The sequence below is a fragment of the Aspergillus pseudonomiae genome (assembly GCF_009193645.1).
Source record: "Aspergillus pseudonomiae strain CBS 119388 unplaced genomic scaffold BDV37scaffold_8, whole genome shotgun sequence".
NCBI classification, from domain to species: Eukaryota; Fungi; Ascomycota; class Eurotiomycetes; order Eurotiales; family Aspergillaceae; genus Aspergillus; species Aspergillus pseudonomiae.
The window spans coordinates 16,602-31,359 of record NW_022476000.1 but is presented as its reverse complement, the minus strand read 5'-3'; the positions used below and the strand labels follow the sequence as shown (position 1 = coordinate 31,359).

Sequence of the window (14,758 nt, the reverse complement as noted above, 5' to 3'; positions counted from 1 at the left end):
GCTTAGTGTGTCGTGGGTAAAATCTTGGCGTCTCGGTGCTATTGGCCCGTCGAGGGCCTATGGTGAGTTAGGGCTCAGCCGATACACTATCCTTCTTTAGGATTAGAGTGTTTGAATACAGATTAGGTAAGCCTAGTGGTAACCAACGGAGTACCTACTTAACTATAGGATGCTCCAGATAATGCTGCTCTATCAGTAGTGCAAAGTGTTTCTGTAACTTGAGGGGTTCTTGGAAATATGTATGAGTTTATTGAATTCTTGGCCAATATATGCATTTGCGCATGATACATGAGTTAGGTAAAAGAAGTATTGCTCAAACTACAGTAAGAAAATAGAAAGACATGAGACATAGCAGAATACCCTCCTTCATGGATCCAGAAACCATAACACCATATTGCCAGCCCTTGCGCCCGGAACCTGATAAAACGCCTCTAAAAAGCGGAGACTATGCTTCGCTCTTGGTGGGCTCCTGCTCTTGAGGTTCACCGGTTGATTCCTTTACTTCCTTGGGTGATTCCTGCTCTGCTTTGGCTGGCTCAGGCACATCATTAGAAGCTTCTGGGCTTTTTTCTTTGGTCTCAGTGGCCTCCACTGTTTCCACTACCTCTCTCGCCTCAGCTGGCCTTGAATCCTCTACGGACTCCTTCTGAGGGGCCTGTACATCGGCTGGAGAGGGCGGCTCCGTGGCAGGTTTGTCCGTAGCTGGCATTTCTTCGGCGGGCTTCTTCTCTTCAGCCTGGGCCTCACTTGGCGCTGCTGATTGCTCCTGCTGCTCTGTTTCAGGCGCAACGTCACCCACATCTTCCATGGTGGTATCCTCATCCTGTGCCTTGGGAGATGGCTGGCGAGAAATAGGGGCAGAGGGAGCTGCTTGCTCTTGACCATCAATCACCATTTCCGTCTGCTCTGCTGCGGACGTCTCATCAGCCCTTGATGGTGGTTCGGCAACGGAGGGGGTTGCAGGTGCGTCAGTTTCTGTCTGTGGGGCATCTCCCATCTTCGCATCGGCAGTAGTATCCATGTCATCGTCAGGTACCGAAGAAGCTTCGGCGGGGGTCGCAATCCCGCTCTCAAGTCCCGATTCAACATCCAGGTTGCGATAGTTGACTTGGTTCCTCCGTTTCAGTACGCCAGGTTGGCGGCGGACTCCGTTGGCGGCGGACTCCTCTTCGTCGTCGCTATCACTAAGCTCACCTGGTTTCTCGACATATTGATCGAATCGTCTTTTGGTGAAACGCTTGTCCTTATTCTCGTCCTCATCCAGGTCGTCCAAGATCGCATCCGCTTCATCATCCATGCCTTCTACAAGAGGGTCACGTGGTACGTCCGTCATCTGTACGGAAGGTGCGAAAGAAGTTCGCTTAAGGTTCTCGACAACTTGCACACGGATCTTATCTAGATACTCTTTTGTATTGGCGTTGTCCATATTCGATGGCCGTACATCCAACTCATAATCCGGAGCAAAGTACTATTCGAGTCAGCAACTTCCGACACGAGCATAATTTAGGGAAACAATCTCACCTCGTAGTAATCATTATAAGGAAGCTCGGAGCCCAAAGGATCCCCAACAAGGATACCAGTCTCAAACGCCCAGGTTCGCGCGACGTTGCGCATTGTGTAACCTCCTCCTCCAAGAATTAATGTGGGAAGATTGAAGCTCTTGATGAAGTTCACACAGTTGGCATGCCCTCTCATACTAAGGTTGAAGCACCCCAAACGGTCACCCGAAAGACTGTCACCACCGCATTGGAGAACCACTGCTTCCGGTCGGTACCATTCCATCACGCTCTTGATGACAGGCTCAAAGATACTCTTGTAAGAAACGTCGTCGATACCATCGCGGAGTGGGAAGTTCACAGCGTAATATTTACCCTGTCCAACACCGATATCGCGGAGCTCGCCGGTTCCTGGGAAGTACTCTCCGTATTTGTGGAAAGAGACAGTCATAACACGATCTGTAGTGTAGAAGGCTTCTTCAACACCATCACCATGATGTACATCAATGTCGACGTACAGCACTCGTTGCTTGAAGCGCAACAACTCAAGAATGCCTAATACAATATCTATAAATAATGCGTTAGTGAGTCTTGACAGCGCAGCCAAAAACATGGTCCATCATTACCGTTCACGTAGCAGAAACCACTTGCTTCACTCTTCTTTGCATGGTGAAGACCACCGGCCCAGTTGACAGCAATGTCGCATTTATTGCGATTAAGTCGGGCCGCGCCCTCCATACTTCCTCCCGCGCTAATTCCGCAGAATTCAAAAAGGCCGTCGAAAACAGGGCAATCATCACCGACATTATACTTGCTTTGCTCCTTGGCGTAAGTGTCCATGTTATCCGGCGTTACTTTGGAAAGAAAGTCGATATATTCATCTGTGTGGAATTGGGTCATCTCGTATTTAGACGCTGGTTTTGCGCGCTATGAGATTTGCACGTTAGAAATGCCAACACCGTGCAGTAACAACTTGAGAGAGCGATCGCCACCCACATAAATTTCCATTTTCTTATAGAGACCATAGTTCATAACCAAGCTATGTGTCATCCTTATGCGATGGGGCTTCATTGGGTGTCCTGAGACGTAGGCATAGTTACCAACGTCGGAGTCGTAGAAATATGCGACCTTCTTGCCACGGTCTGACCCGTTGGCATTGATCGGGTCCAAGGGGGCTAAGGAAGTCATCTTGGATGACAATGTATAATAGAACACCGATAGCCTTCGCTCAAATGGGAATTAGGGATATATGCCTTGGGACACGGCGAATTCTCGGTTCTGCTGGTAATGTGAAGGAAGATGTAGAGCACGATGGGCAGGAGCCAAGGGGGAGGGGTCCAGATGCTTGGTGATCAGGTCCTGGCTTTAGAGCGCCCTATCAAATAAAGAGAGGAGAGAGAATAGCAGAATCAAGAAATTATGATAAGTGACTGGACCGCATTCCCATGGCCGGGGAGAATGAGGAACGAAGGTCGAAGCGAAGGGGAAAGAAAGGCGGGAACGCCAATTAACGGTCCAAAGCTGTGTCCACCGCCTTCGTCAGTCAGGCTTCTTGGAGCTCAACTGCGGCTTCACCTCCAACCATCATCTCTTATCACCTGCATCCCATTTCAATCCCCCTCATCGACTTTTCAGTCATTACTTCATTATCGCGCTCTTTGCGAGCTCCCTCCTACGTTGCCATCCTTTGACACCCCCATCAACTCTTCTTTCTTTTGGGGCTTCCGCCTAGGAAGCTATCCTTCACCTTTGCATCTCCGCTAGTCATATTCCGTCAGCAGCCATGGAGCGACTTGGTCGGATGCTTCAGGCCGCCCAAAGTATGGGCATGGGCGGTGCTGCCCCCGGTGGTGTAAGTCGGGCCACAACATTGTTTAATCACTGTTCTCCTAAGGCGGTTCTATCCGGGTACCTTACGTGGCGCTGTACTCGATTAGGACTCTCTATCCGAATTACACTCCTGTGAAGCTACCATACTGATATGCTTTTCTTTAGGATACCCCTAACCTGATCGATAACTCCGAAACAGTACATATCTCATCGCTGGCTCTGCTGAAGATGTTGCGACATGGTCGGGCAGGTGTGCCTATGGAAGTCATGGGCCTGATGCTGGGAGAGTTCGTGGATGAATATACAGTTCGAGTAGTAGATGTGTTCGCGATGCCTCAGAGTGGTACTGGTGTTAGTGTCGAAGCTGTGGACCCTGTCTTTCAGACTAAGATGATGGATATGCTCCGCCAAACAGGACGGTAAGCCTTGATTAGGTACTTAACCTTACCTGAAGCGATATTGATTCTTTGAATTATGCAGGCCAGAGACCGTTGTTGGCTGGTATCACTCTCACCCTGGTTTTGGCTGCTGGCTCTCATCTGTCGATATCAACACCCAGCAATCCTTCGAGCAGCTCACCCCGCGCGCTGTCGCCGTTGTCGTTGACCCTATCCAATCCGTCAAGGGCAAAGTGGTTATTGATGCTTTCCGACTTATTCAACCCCAGACTGTGGTTATGGGTCAGGAGCCTCGGCAAACAACATCCAATTTGGGTCACCTGAATAAGCCATCGATCCAAGCACTCATCCATGGCCTGAACAGGCACTACTACAGCATTGCTATCAACTACCGTAAGACAGGGTTGGAGGAGAACATGTTGATGAACCTGCATAAGCATGTTTGGACCGAAGCCCTACAGATGAAGGATTTCCATGACGAAGGCGAGCACAACGTCGACCGCATGAAGCAGCTCGTCAGCCTCGCCGAGGGCTATGAAAAACGAGTTAAAGAAGAAACGGAACTCAGCAAGGAGCAGCTCAAGACGAGATATGTCGGAAAGGTCGATCCCAAGAAGCGTAAGTCATATTCGGAACTCCGGCTGCGTTCTCCTGATCAGTATTAACTATTGCTATAGACATCGAGGATGTAAGTCAACAGTTGATTGAAGATAATATTGTCGCAGTCTCGCGGCAGATGATCGATAAGGAAGCCTCAGTTGCCAGGCAATCAAATGGAAAAGGAGCTCAGAACGGTGCCAGCATGGAGGTGGACGAAGACCTATAGATGATTAGTAGTTATGAGGAGTATCATAATTTCTGTTCCTCTGACGAGGTACAGGACAGTAGCCCTATCTCGCAAGGGCAGCCATCATGCACGGAAACAATTATAAATGAATGACGTTTCAACATATATTATTCGATCACTGCAAAACTACAATTCAGTCGTTGTGCTAGATTCATCGCACTGCCTGACCAACATAAATCTACATATAGATCAGCAACCTTACCTGACCTTGCCTTGTCAGACCCAATAAACAGCAAGCAACTATTAAACTCTATATTGATGAATGTTTATGTACTACTCTATACTTTCAGTATCATCAGGAGATACATTAGGCTAAACAAAGAGTGGCCATGGCGATGGCTAAGGCCCGAACAACGAATCAGTCTGAGGTGGGACATCATTGACTCGACCACGCTGCATCGACTTCAGCTCGTAAACCATGGGAATGTCCATGTCTTCCTCATCACAGTCTGTCCATCCGCGCTCGGGGCCCCAAGCAATCTTCTTTTCGGCTGCTTTGGCTTCATGAAGTAGACGCTGCATCAACGCCCCGTTCTTGCGGACGGATGGCCACCCATCAAACTCCACATATTCTAAGCTTGGCATTTTGGCGAGAACATCGCGAAGTATGCCACCAGAAAATTCAGTGTAGAAGTTCTTAGAAATCCGGAAGCCTTCAAACACCGGATGCGAAGGGTCGACCTCAATAAACACCTTTAATGTCTTAGCACGAACCATTTCTTCCAGACCAAGGCGGCGGTTGACTTTCCAAGAGCTGGGAGGTGCTGTCCAGCTGGAGCCCAGGATTAATTCGATAGTAGCGATGGAGGGCCGGTATCTAGGCGGTATCATACTGATTGTTGGCATTCGAGAGTAATCCTGCAAGGGGAAGAGACGGAACGTCTGAGTGGTATAGAAGTAGTCGGAGGCCTCATCGTGCACACGCCGGGATACAAGGAAGAGGTTGATACGGTGGGATGTTGGAGATAGTGGTGGATTTTTCTTCGAAGCTCCCACACTGCCCTTGGTGTGCAGATGCGCTCGCTTTCGGCGAGGGGTAAAGAGAAGGATGTGATATACGCGCAAACGTAACTCGGACGGAAGGTCGAAGAAGGGAAACGGATCCAACGGCGCTGTGTCTTCTATATATTCTTCGTTTTCCTCGTCCTCAGCTTCTGGTAGCTGGATCTTCTCTGATTTCGGTGGCAGATTCTCGAGGCGTACCTTTTCCAGGGCCTCTGATATGGAATCCATGATGGCTGAAGATCGAATCTAAAAAGAAAGAAAAAAAATACGGAGAGAAATATTCTATTGGAAGGAAGTCTTTATTTCATAAGGTGCTTTCTCATGCCATTCTTGCAGTTAACAGTTAACTGAACTTGCGAATTAACACAGTACACTTTTTTTTTGTAAGGTGGGTAGCGGACATCAAACCACCATTTATATAGAGAGAACAATTTGTATCCCACCAACGGGGCTGCAGCTGCACAGATATCCTTCGCTGCGGCTCTTGGGTGCAGGATTGAAGCAAAACTTCATTTGTCTCCCCAGCTAATACAACCCGTCATGCATCGAGAGGCTTGTTGGGTCAAATTTACCGACTGGGTTTCAACTTTCATAACTTGGAGAAGAAAAGAAAAAGAAAAGGGAGAAACCGGCCGAAGGTGGAAGATTTTATAGGCCGCGGTGCGCGGTGGGGCTTTGCCGCTCGCCGTACCTCCGACAGCGCAACTTTTCCGAAGCTCTGACCCTCGACCGGTTATCTTCTGGACTTCGACAGACGGACTCTCAGACAGTCAACGTACTCTCGTGCATTTGTTGGATCGGTCTGGTGTTAGGCCCTGTTATAACTCCCGCTCAAGCCGCCTACCTTGTGCAGAGCATGAGTACATTGTTAGACTTTGCCTATCCTTAATTACATCACACTTTCTTCTTTTCCACTATGCTTAGCCGTGCAGTATTGCCTCTGACGAGGTCTAACACCCTCGCCTCTACGGTTCGTTTATCCGCCTTACCGATTACCCACTCTCGGTGGTACGCAAAGAACAATAAACCCAAGGCTCCTTATAAGCTGCCCGAGTCTGTCAAGCCTCCCAAAGCCGACCAGGCTACGCAGCCTTCACAACAAGAGTATTCGGCCTCTCAAGCTGAATTCGACACCAATGCGGATGCACAAAGAAACACAGCAAACCAGACTGCCGAATCTGTGAGTAATCGTCCTGACTATGGATTTCGATTTCCATAGCTGACTGATTCGACAAGGCTGAATTTAGCCAGACGGCGGCCGAACAAGCTGCGCCTCAAAAACCACTTCCCGATCTCACACAGGGCATTCCCTCTACCCTTGCCGCGGAACTAGAAGCTCGCTCGAAAGGTCGTGGACCGACTGCACTGAATCTCACCGAAGACCCTTCCCGCTCCGAAGACTACACGGATGATGGTCACGGCGGCGATATCCCCAAGGATGGTTATGTTTCGTCTCTTGATCGCCGAAGGGCCCGGATGGCCAACCTCATGTATGCCCTTTTCCTGCTTGCTGGCGCAGGTGGTGTTGCCTATTTGGGACGGAACTGGGAGACTGAAGAGGAGGAGAGACTTCATCCGGATGTCCCCTCGGGATGGAGTTTTGGACTTTGGTACAGCCGCGTCAAGGCTCGCTTTGGCGATATTACCAGCTACTACAAAGACCCCGCCTTCCCGAAGCTACTCCCTGATGAAGACCCCAATCTCCGCCAGCCTTACACCTTGGTGCTGAGCTTGGAAGATTTGCTTGTGCACAGTGAATGGAGTCGTGAACACGGATGGCGGGTTGCCAAGCGACCTGGAGTTGATTATTTCCTTCGCTACCTCAACCAATACTATGAACTTGTGCTTTTCACCAGCGTTCCAAGCATGATGGCAGACCAGGTACTTCGCAAGCTCGATCCTTTCCGCATCATCCGCTGGCCACTGTTCAGGGAAGCCACTAGATACAAGGATGGAGAGTATATCAAGGTATGTCTTGTCAAACACAGATGAAAATACATCGTACACTCACTGACCGCACCTATATAGGATCTTTCCTACCTCAACCGTGACATGTCCAAGGTTATCTTGATCGACACCAAGGAGGAACACGCCCGCCTGCAACCCGAAAACGCTATCATCCTTAACAAGTGGCACGGCGACTCCAAGGACAAGACTTTGGTCGCTTTGATTCCTTTGCTTGAATACATTGCCGGTATGGGAGTGGAAGACGTGCGCCCTGTCCTAAAGTCGTTTGAGGGCACCGATATCCCTGTTGAGTTCGCCAAGCGCGAGAAGGCCATGCGTGAGCGGTTCCAGAAGGAGCTGGGCGAGGAGCAGCAGAAGCGACCTAAGGTCAGCATGGGTAGCTTGGCCTCTGCTTTTGGCTTGAAATCCACCCGAACCTTGGACGGCGAAGCGACCCCATCTGAGGGTCTCGCCCAGGGTAAGATGCTCTGGGATCAGATCCGTGAGCGAGGCCAGAAAAACTACGAGATGATGGAGAAGGAGATCCGTGAGAACGGTGAGAAGTGGCTCGCTGAGATGGCCGCTGAAGAGGAGAAGGCTCGGCAGGAGCAGATGAACCAGATGAAGGGCTCTTTCACCAGCATGTTCGGTGCTGGCAAGCAGTAATTGTTTTCCTGAGGATTATGGCGCCTGGCTGTCAACTGGAAGTATCCCTCTTCTCTCGATTGGATCTTTTAATGTGTACCTGAGGTGCTTTTTTCTGGGGGTGGGGTTATGATTAGAGGTTCTCCTTTTTTGGCTCCTGAGCATCATCATGGGTTGTATGTAAAATAGCATTTGGTTCATTATATGTCTTCTGTATAAATGAGATTACAAGTTTAATGTCTTTAAAATTCAAGTTTTTTGTTTTCGAGATATAGAAGTACTTGCACTAGACACCATATTTACGTCGAAAACTAACATACATATAAAGTTCACATTGGGTATAATTGAAAGAGAATCCCTCCCGGTTCATCTCTAACATGTTACATCATGGTAAATTCACGTCCTGGAAAACAGAGACATCCCAGATACCCGTCATATCAAACGGGAAACCATCCATCGTACCAAAAGTCCCGGAGATGGACATCATATCATCAACAATATCATTATTCGTCTGCGTCTCAGGAAGCGAAATTGCAGCCGGGTTCACCAAGCGGTTATCAGGCTGCACAACACCACTGAAGTTGAGGTCAGGGGTGCTTCCGTTGCCAGGGAGTCTGTTGAGGATCCGATCGCAGTGGTCCAGGCACATGTCCGCTACATCCCAGTCCTCCTCTTCTCTGACACGGCGTAATATACTCCGGAACATCTCCACATTGTTGATACAGGAGCGAGCTACGTCCGTGTCTGTTGTTTCCAGCGCGCAGCGAACGAGAAGAGTGGCGGTGGATGTGAGGTGGAAGGCACTGTCTGTGGCAGGGTTAGATATTGAAACCAGAGGATCTCATGGGTTCTAATGGGCTATCTCATACATGGCAACCAGAACTCCTGGAAGTTCTCTTTCCGGAGTGACGAGATAAATTGAACGATTTCTTCAGCAGAGCGTCGGCATTCCGTCTGGAAGTAGCGCCGTGCCTCTGGGTTATCGGTATCTGCACTATTGACCTCCTATGGTTGACCTGTTAGGCATGCATTTGAAGCTGTGCAGTGTTAGTGACTTACGTTCAGTTCCACTCTGCTTACAAGCATCTTGACGGCCAGGAAGGCCAGCTGCAAGCTACATGTCCCAGAGATACGTTCCTCCGTGCTCGTACTTGCTGGTGACCTCAACCAGTCAGGAAGAGAATCCTCCCACATGTCGAGATCAGTTCTGATCTGTCGTAATCTCTTGGAGGTCTCGCGTGAAACTCGGTGTTGCAAGCCGTATACGAGTGGCATGAGCTCGCCAAGAATCTCCGTCAAGCGACACAGCGCAATGTGGCAGTGAGCGGCCCTCACGCGCTCATTGGTGCGACCATTTGGCGACAGTAAACCGTCGATTGTAGGGAGTGGGACATCGTATTGATTCTTGGCAATTTGGGGAGGTACACCGTGACCAAAGCTCCCCCTTTCGACTGAGTCAGCAACAATAAGAGACCGTACATAAAGGGACTCACCAGCGATCGTGTATCACGACACCCCACCATAATCGTATACGATGATCTTTCTCCCTCTGAGAGACCTTCCAATGGCTGGGATCTCGATTCAGGCCAAGGCAGTGAGCGAGAGATATCATTCGACCGCAACTGATAGCATTGCCGGTCATGGAGAATATTGGCCGCCCGGTTAGATCAATCAGAGCACAACTTATAGTCGACAAGCCCGGGGCAGAGAATTCCTCGTGGAGGGCGGCCACGGTCATGTTGACTGCATATCGGACATCCGGTTTGGGGTGGCTGGCAAGCTTCGGCACGTGTTTCCAGTAGACAAGCGACATGGAATAGACCTGACATATAAGAGACGCAGGTGGTTCCCCTGGGACCTCCGAGATGTATGCCTCCCAGAAGCTGTCGCCATCAAAGATTGGGAATGCTACGTTGAACCTGTCTATAAAGCTGCAGATAGGAATCAGTACTTAGTTGTGTTAAGAGACGATCGAAAGCGTACAGCCTAACTAGATCATGCCTGAAAGGCCCGAGTATTTGCTCCAGAACTTCTTTCTGGTTCTCTCCAGGTGGGATGCCAACTCGCATGCCTTGTCTCCGCCTAGAGATAGTTGTATACAGGATGGGTTTTCTCGGATCGTTCGAGTAAACATTGTACGGATGGCTGTTAGGGTCCTCGTTCGTGTTGGAATGCTCTGGCGGCATAAACTTCTCGATTACCTGCGCATCATCTGCCACAACGGGACCAACGATATGAACGGATTCATTGTGAGGATCTTCAACTCCTTGCCGTCGCGTTTCGCTGCTGCGACTGTCCACTACGGAACTCGCGCGGGGTAGGGTGGAAGTACTTTCTCGTGGACGACTGGGAGGCGAATCGCTGTGGGGGGTACGCTTGCGCTTCTGGCCAGAGGGCAAGCTTTCACTGGTATTATCAACGGACCATCTTTTGGGGTCGGGGCCATTAGCATTGGATGTATCGTGATTGGATTCTTCTTGGTAATGACAATCTGCTCCCTGGACTCGGCATAGGAGACATGACTGGCCTGGGATATCCACCGTGCATCGGGACTTGCGCTTCCGACACAAGTCACAAGCCCTGACTTTGTGAGATCTGTATGGCCTTGCGCCGGCGTTAAATCCCGGAGTCACAAGCTTTTGAGTAGCAGAGCTACTCTGAGCAGTCGCAGGTGGCATGACGACTCTCAAATAGGCTGCTTATTAATCCAAGAACGGCTATTGTTAGTCTTTGAGGACCCAATTGAGAGAGAGTCGCGTACGCGCAAACAAACTATCCGAGGTTGTCAAGGAATTGGCGCTTGAGGTGCAGGCGGCGAGGCAAATACTGTAAGGGCTGGCACACTTATCGAGTTTGGGTCATGAAAACCGACTAGCGCACGGTCAATGCAAGCGACATTGAACCAGATGATGTTAGTCGCGAAGTCGCACAGAGGCCCTCATAGTCCACGCTACTGTTCTGTGACTCAATCCGAGGGGGGTAAATCAAGACATATCTGAGGTGACAAATCGCGGAGGTCTCCTTAGCTTTTCTCCCAGACCAAGTTCCCATTTTCTTATCGGAAAGTGTGGGGAAGCTGAGTCAGCCTTCAGGACCAACCACGTGCCTTGGACGTGGCTCTCTATTTATATCCTATGCCTTGGAAATGCAGTATATCGTATGGATTCTTCCCCGCGATCGTGCTCGGTTGCTCGTTTCTCGTCGTTGTCTGGAGCATCGGGGATCTTACTGAGGGAGATCCACATTTCTGCACATAATTAATCCGAAACATTTGAGCTACGCCTGCGTCTCATCTCATGTACGCGCTGGCACCAGATCATCGTTGCATTGGCGTTGGGAGACACAGCCACCGGGCCGCTAAAGCTGGCGCCTCCGTCCTTCCACAAGCGCTTCGGTTGATTCTCCAAACTTCGCCCCTTTACTGCCTAGAAAACCCCGTGGCGATGTGCAATTGAATCCGATAGTATATTCTTTCCAGCAAATGTAGACTTTTATGACTCGATGACCATGGAGGAGGATGTTCGGCTGCCCAGTGCTGAGCGGCTCGATGGTCCTCATCACGACCCTGAGCAGCTTCCGAGTGCAGGCTCCAGCCAACAACAGAACGGCTCGCTTGGGAAGAGCCAATCGCGGTCAGGTGAGCTGATCTCATCTCTCTTCAACAGTTTACCTCGCACAATAATTGAGCAGTAAGTTATAACGTTCTTCTTGGCCCCAACAGCTACTGCGGTGACTCTTGCGCCCGCCAGCAAAGACGTCTCTGGTACAACTTGTCCTTCAAGATAAGAACTGTTTTAACCGGCTATGCAGCATCCTTTATGTTGTCGACGCAAACACTTTTGCGTCTCTAGCCTTTTTGAACCGAAAATGGAGGCGGATCTCAGATTCGCCTCTATTATACTCTCACCATCTATCTCGTTGCCCATCCTTCTCTTTGACGGCAAAAGCCACTTCAGATGAAGTCACTTCGGATGACCTTGCTATCCTGAAGCTGAAGTTTGGGGCAGAGATAAGACGCAATGCCTTCGAGGTCTTCCTTAGACCCCACCAAACCTTGGTGAAGCTTATTTCAACATCAATGAGTTCTTCGACAGCTTTCCCACATGGAGAGGCTTTTCGTTTTGCTTTCTCACCCAGTGCTCAATTAGTCCTCTGCATAAGCTCTTCGAGGATCGTTGTTCTCGATGTGGCATCTGGCTCAGCTGTAGTGAGACATGAACTCAAAACCTGGAGACGTCCGCTGAACGCTACCATCCTTGATGATGGTTCGCTTCTTGCTGTGGTGTCATCTAGCCATCAAGTCAACATATACAGTTTATCTAACGAAGAAGCAAGGCACGTTCAAAATATCAAGTTGAATGATGTCCCACAGGCTCTAGCACTGTCTCCAACAGGCGGCGTTCTTGCCATCGCGTATACCGATAGGATCGAAGTATACGCAATTGGAGAAGGAACACTTGCGACCGAGCGAAGAGCCGTACGCTGTGCTGGCGTGGATTCCATTGCGTTTTCATCAGATGGGGTCATGCTGCTCGGTTCGTCTAGCGATAGCCAGAATACCAGTCTAGTCACTATCACAGTACCGTTCTACACAGAGCCTGTTACCGATATCTCGGCCAGGGAAGCCCATACACGCATGTGGACCACTCAGATTTTATTTCCTGAGATTATACAAAGCTATAGCCACGCTTGCCTTCTTCCACTACATACCGAAGGTGACGGCAGTTGGATCTTGGGGTTTGATAAAGAGGCCGCCGCATTCAGGGCGATTGGGGCCAACAATGTGAATTCTGGTACAGTATATTTCGTGAGTCCGACATCTGGAAATGGACTGCAGGAGTCTCCACCAATCATGCTGCCGACAGTTGATTGTACTGGAGAGCTTGCCGCCCTAGGTTTCCAAGATTCCGGTCTCTGGGTATATGGCATACCGGACCGCCTTGATATTGCACCGTCAAGTACCTTGGCAGCCGCACTTTGTGCTTCGGACAATGGCCCAAGTCACCGAGCGGAGGAGATGGTGTCCCTACCAGATAATGCACAACGACTGCAACACTCTATCGCCAAGTCGAAGATGCTTATCAGGGGTCATAAGATGAGCGATATGTCTGGGATAACTGCTGCTTGCTGGGTACGACATGCCGACGCTCCGGCTGACCATCGTAGGCTGGTGGCTGTGGCACCCGGCGGCATTAGCCCTCCGACAATTGGTGAAGAAGATGTTCCGGTTGATGGCGGACGAGTGCTACTTTTAGATTTCGAGCGATCACCGAAAGATGGGAGCTCCACTGAAATAAGCATCGAAATTGGCGAGACGGAGCCGAAGATGCTCCACGAACCCAATACCAGCTTGGACACAGAGGTTGAGTTGGAAAGAAGAAGAACGCGTTTGCATCGTGGCAATTCTTCCTACCGGGCCAGAACTGTTGCTCGTGAATCGTACCCAGCAGCTATTTCCATGAGCCAATCACCACCGTTAATCATTCGTCGAAATAGTTCTTACTTCTCTGTTTCCTCGAATGATATAGGTGATGGTGATACACCTCCGCTTCCAGACACTCCCTATGACAACACCCAGCCGCGTTCCCGAGATACACTGCGTCGTGCTGCTACCGCAGCGGCTACTAGTCGCACACGGTACAACCCACGATATCGTGACGAGTCACGGCGTGTTCTTGAGGCGAGACCGGTTCCTCCGATCTTTCAGGTTCCTCATGAAAGTGACGCCGATAACTGGGTTCCCCCTCCACCTCCCTATACTCGTGAGCCCGATGCACCGCTTCCGGAGTATCTTAGAAGAACCCTTCTTCCCTCAAGAACCGAGCCTGCACAAAGAGTCAGCGATGTACCAGATGGACTTCAAAGGTCTCGTACTACTCGCCTAGAGGATATGGCCGAGGAGCCTTTGCCTCGGACTCCTCTACAAAGACTGAATACCATCAGTGGATCTAGATTAGCCTCTCTCGTGCGAAGAACAACCAGAGCTTCAGAGGCCCCCGGCCTTAGCCGAACACAAAGCAACTTGGTCCAAAGAGGAGCCTCGGACCACCCGTACTCTCAGAATGGGGAGGTGCCCAGCGTGCCGTCGGCGCCCCTGCATATACAACCGCAGGCCATAGCCACTTCTCAAGAGGCTGACCAAAACACTGTAGGGAACCTTGACTCAACGAATCTCCATTACACTGCAGCTACAACGGCGACGATATTGCCAGCTCCTGTGCAGCAAGCATCGCTCCAGGAGACCCAAACTGAGTCCGTGGTGAGCCCAGGAGAACTTCTAGAATGGCAAGACGCTGTACCTGAAATTCCAGATATGCTGCCTAATCTTAATCATCCCTATTCCCTCTCGTCACCCAACCTACAATTCCCAGACCCCCAGTACGCCTCTCTGGACATCCCACGCGATTCATGGCTACGTACCGGGTACCATAGGTCGATGGGCCGGCGCCCGCAGTCGCAAGACATTCGGCAGGAGTCGCCAGCTATACCACCTCTTAATCGCCGGGCATCCACTGACCCTACACTCTCCACGAGCTCCCAACCGTCGAACGACCTCTGGAGGAGGCGTATAGAGGAATGGAACGAACGCA

General features: G+C 50.3%; 6 protein-coding genes across 6 annotated transcripts; 3 read left to right on the top strand and 3 right to left on the bottom strand.

Moving 5' to 3' along the window:
• Window positions 1–157: 157 nt before the first annotated feature.
• rpdA (histone deacetylase RPD3) lies at window positions 158–2,799 on the bottom strand. The gene is made up of 4 exons (XM_032079905.1): window positions 2,493–2,799; window positions 2,123–2,423; window positions 1,522–2,063; window positions 158–1,468 (listed from the first exon to the last, which is right to left on the bottom strand). The coding sequence occupies exons 1-4, from the start codon at window positions 2,682–2,684 to the stop codon at window positions 446–448; spliced, it is 2,058 nt and encodes a 685-aa protein (XP_031945244.1). The 5' UTR covers window positions 2,685–2,799; the 3' UTR covers window positions 158–445.
• A 289-nt stretch (window positions 2,800–3,088) lies between these two features.
• Window positions 3,089–4,890, top strand: BDV37DRAFT_239422 (proteasome regulatory particle lid subunit RPN11). Its single transcript, XM_032080964.1, has 4 exons — window positions 3,089–3,348; window positions 3,492–3,745; window positions 3,807–4,342; window positions 4,402–4,890. The coding sequence occupies exons 1-4, from the start codon at window positions 3,280–3,282 to the stop codon at window positions 4,548–4,550; spliced, it is 1,008 nt and encodes a 335-aa protein (XP_031945243.1). The 5' UTR covers window positions 3,089–3,279; the 3' UTR covers window positions 4,551–4,890.
• BDV37DRAFT_239421 (uncharacterized protein) lies at window positions 4,891–6,163 on the bottom strand. Its single transcript, XM_032080963.1, has one exon. The coding sequence runs from the start codon at window positions 5,802–5,804 to the stop codon at window positions 4,911–4,913; it is 894 nt and encodes a 297-aa protein (XP_031945242.1). The 5' UTR covers window positions 5,805–6,163; the 3' UTR covers window positions 4,891–4,910.
• A 117-nt stretch (window positions 6,164–6,280) lies between these two features.
• Window positions 6,281–8,409, top strand: BDV37DRAFT_239417 (protein translocase subunit TIM50). The gene is made up of 3 exons (XM_032080961.1): window positions 6,281–6,756; window positions 6,813–7,544; window positions 7,605–8,409. Exons 1-3 carry the CDS (start codon window positions 6,493–6,495, stop codon window positions 8,187–8,189), a joined length of 1,581 nt encoding a protein of 526 aa, XP_031945241.1. The 5' UTR covers window positions 6,281–6,492; the 3' UTR covers window positions 8,190–8,409.
• Window positions 8,410–8,454: 45 nt separating this feature from the next.
• BDV37DRAFT_239412 (putative C6 transcription factor) lies at window positions 8,455–11,354 on the bottom strand. Its single transcript, XM_032080960.1, has 6 exons — window positions 10,930–11,354; window positions 10,152–10,863; window positions 9,662–10,099; window positions 9,228–9,612; window positions 9,038–9,173; window positions 8,455–8,975 (listed from the first exon to the last, which is right to left on the bottom strand). Exons 2-6 carry the CDS (start codon window positions 10,844–10,846, stop codon window positions 8,554–8,556), a joined length of 2,076 nt encoding a protein of 691 aa, XP_031945240.1. The 5' UTR covers window positions 10,847–10,863; window positions 10,930–11,354; the 3' UTR covers window positions 8,455–8,553.
• A 321-nt stretch (window positions 11,355–11,675) lies between these two features.
• Window positions 11,676–14,666, top strand: BDV37DRAFT_268701 (F-box domain protein; the record flags this gene model as incomplete). Its single annotated transcript, XM_032084224.1, has 6 exons — window positions 11,676–11,857; window positions 11,890–11,940; window positions 11,979–14,247; window positions 14,281–14,463; window positions 14,540–14,591; window positions 14,641–14,666. The coding sequence occupies 6 exons, from the start codon at window positions 11,676–11,678 to the stop codon at window positions 14,664–14,666; spliced, it is 2,763 nt and encodes a 920-aa protein (XP_031945239.1).
• Window positions 14,667–14,758: the final 92 nt, after the last annotated feature.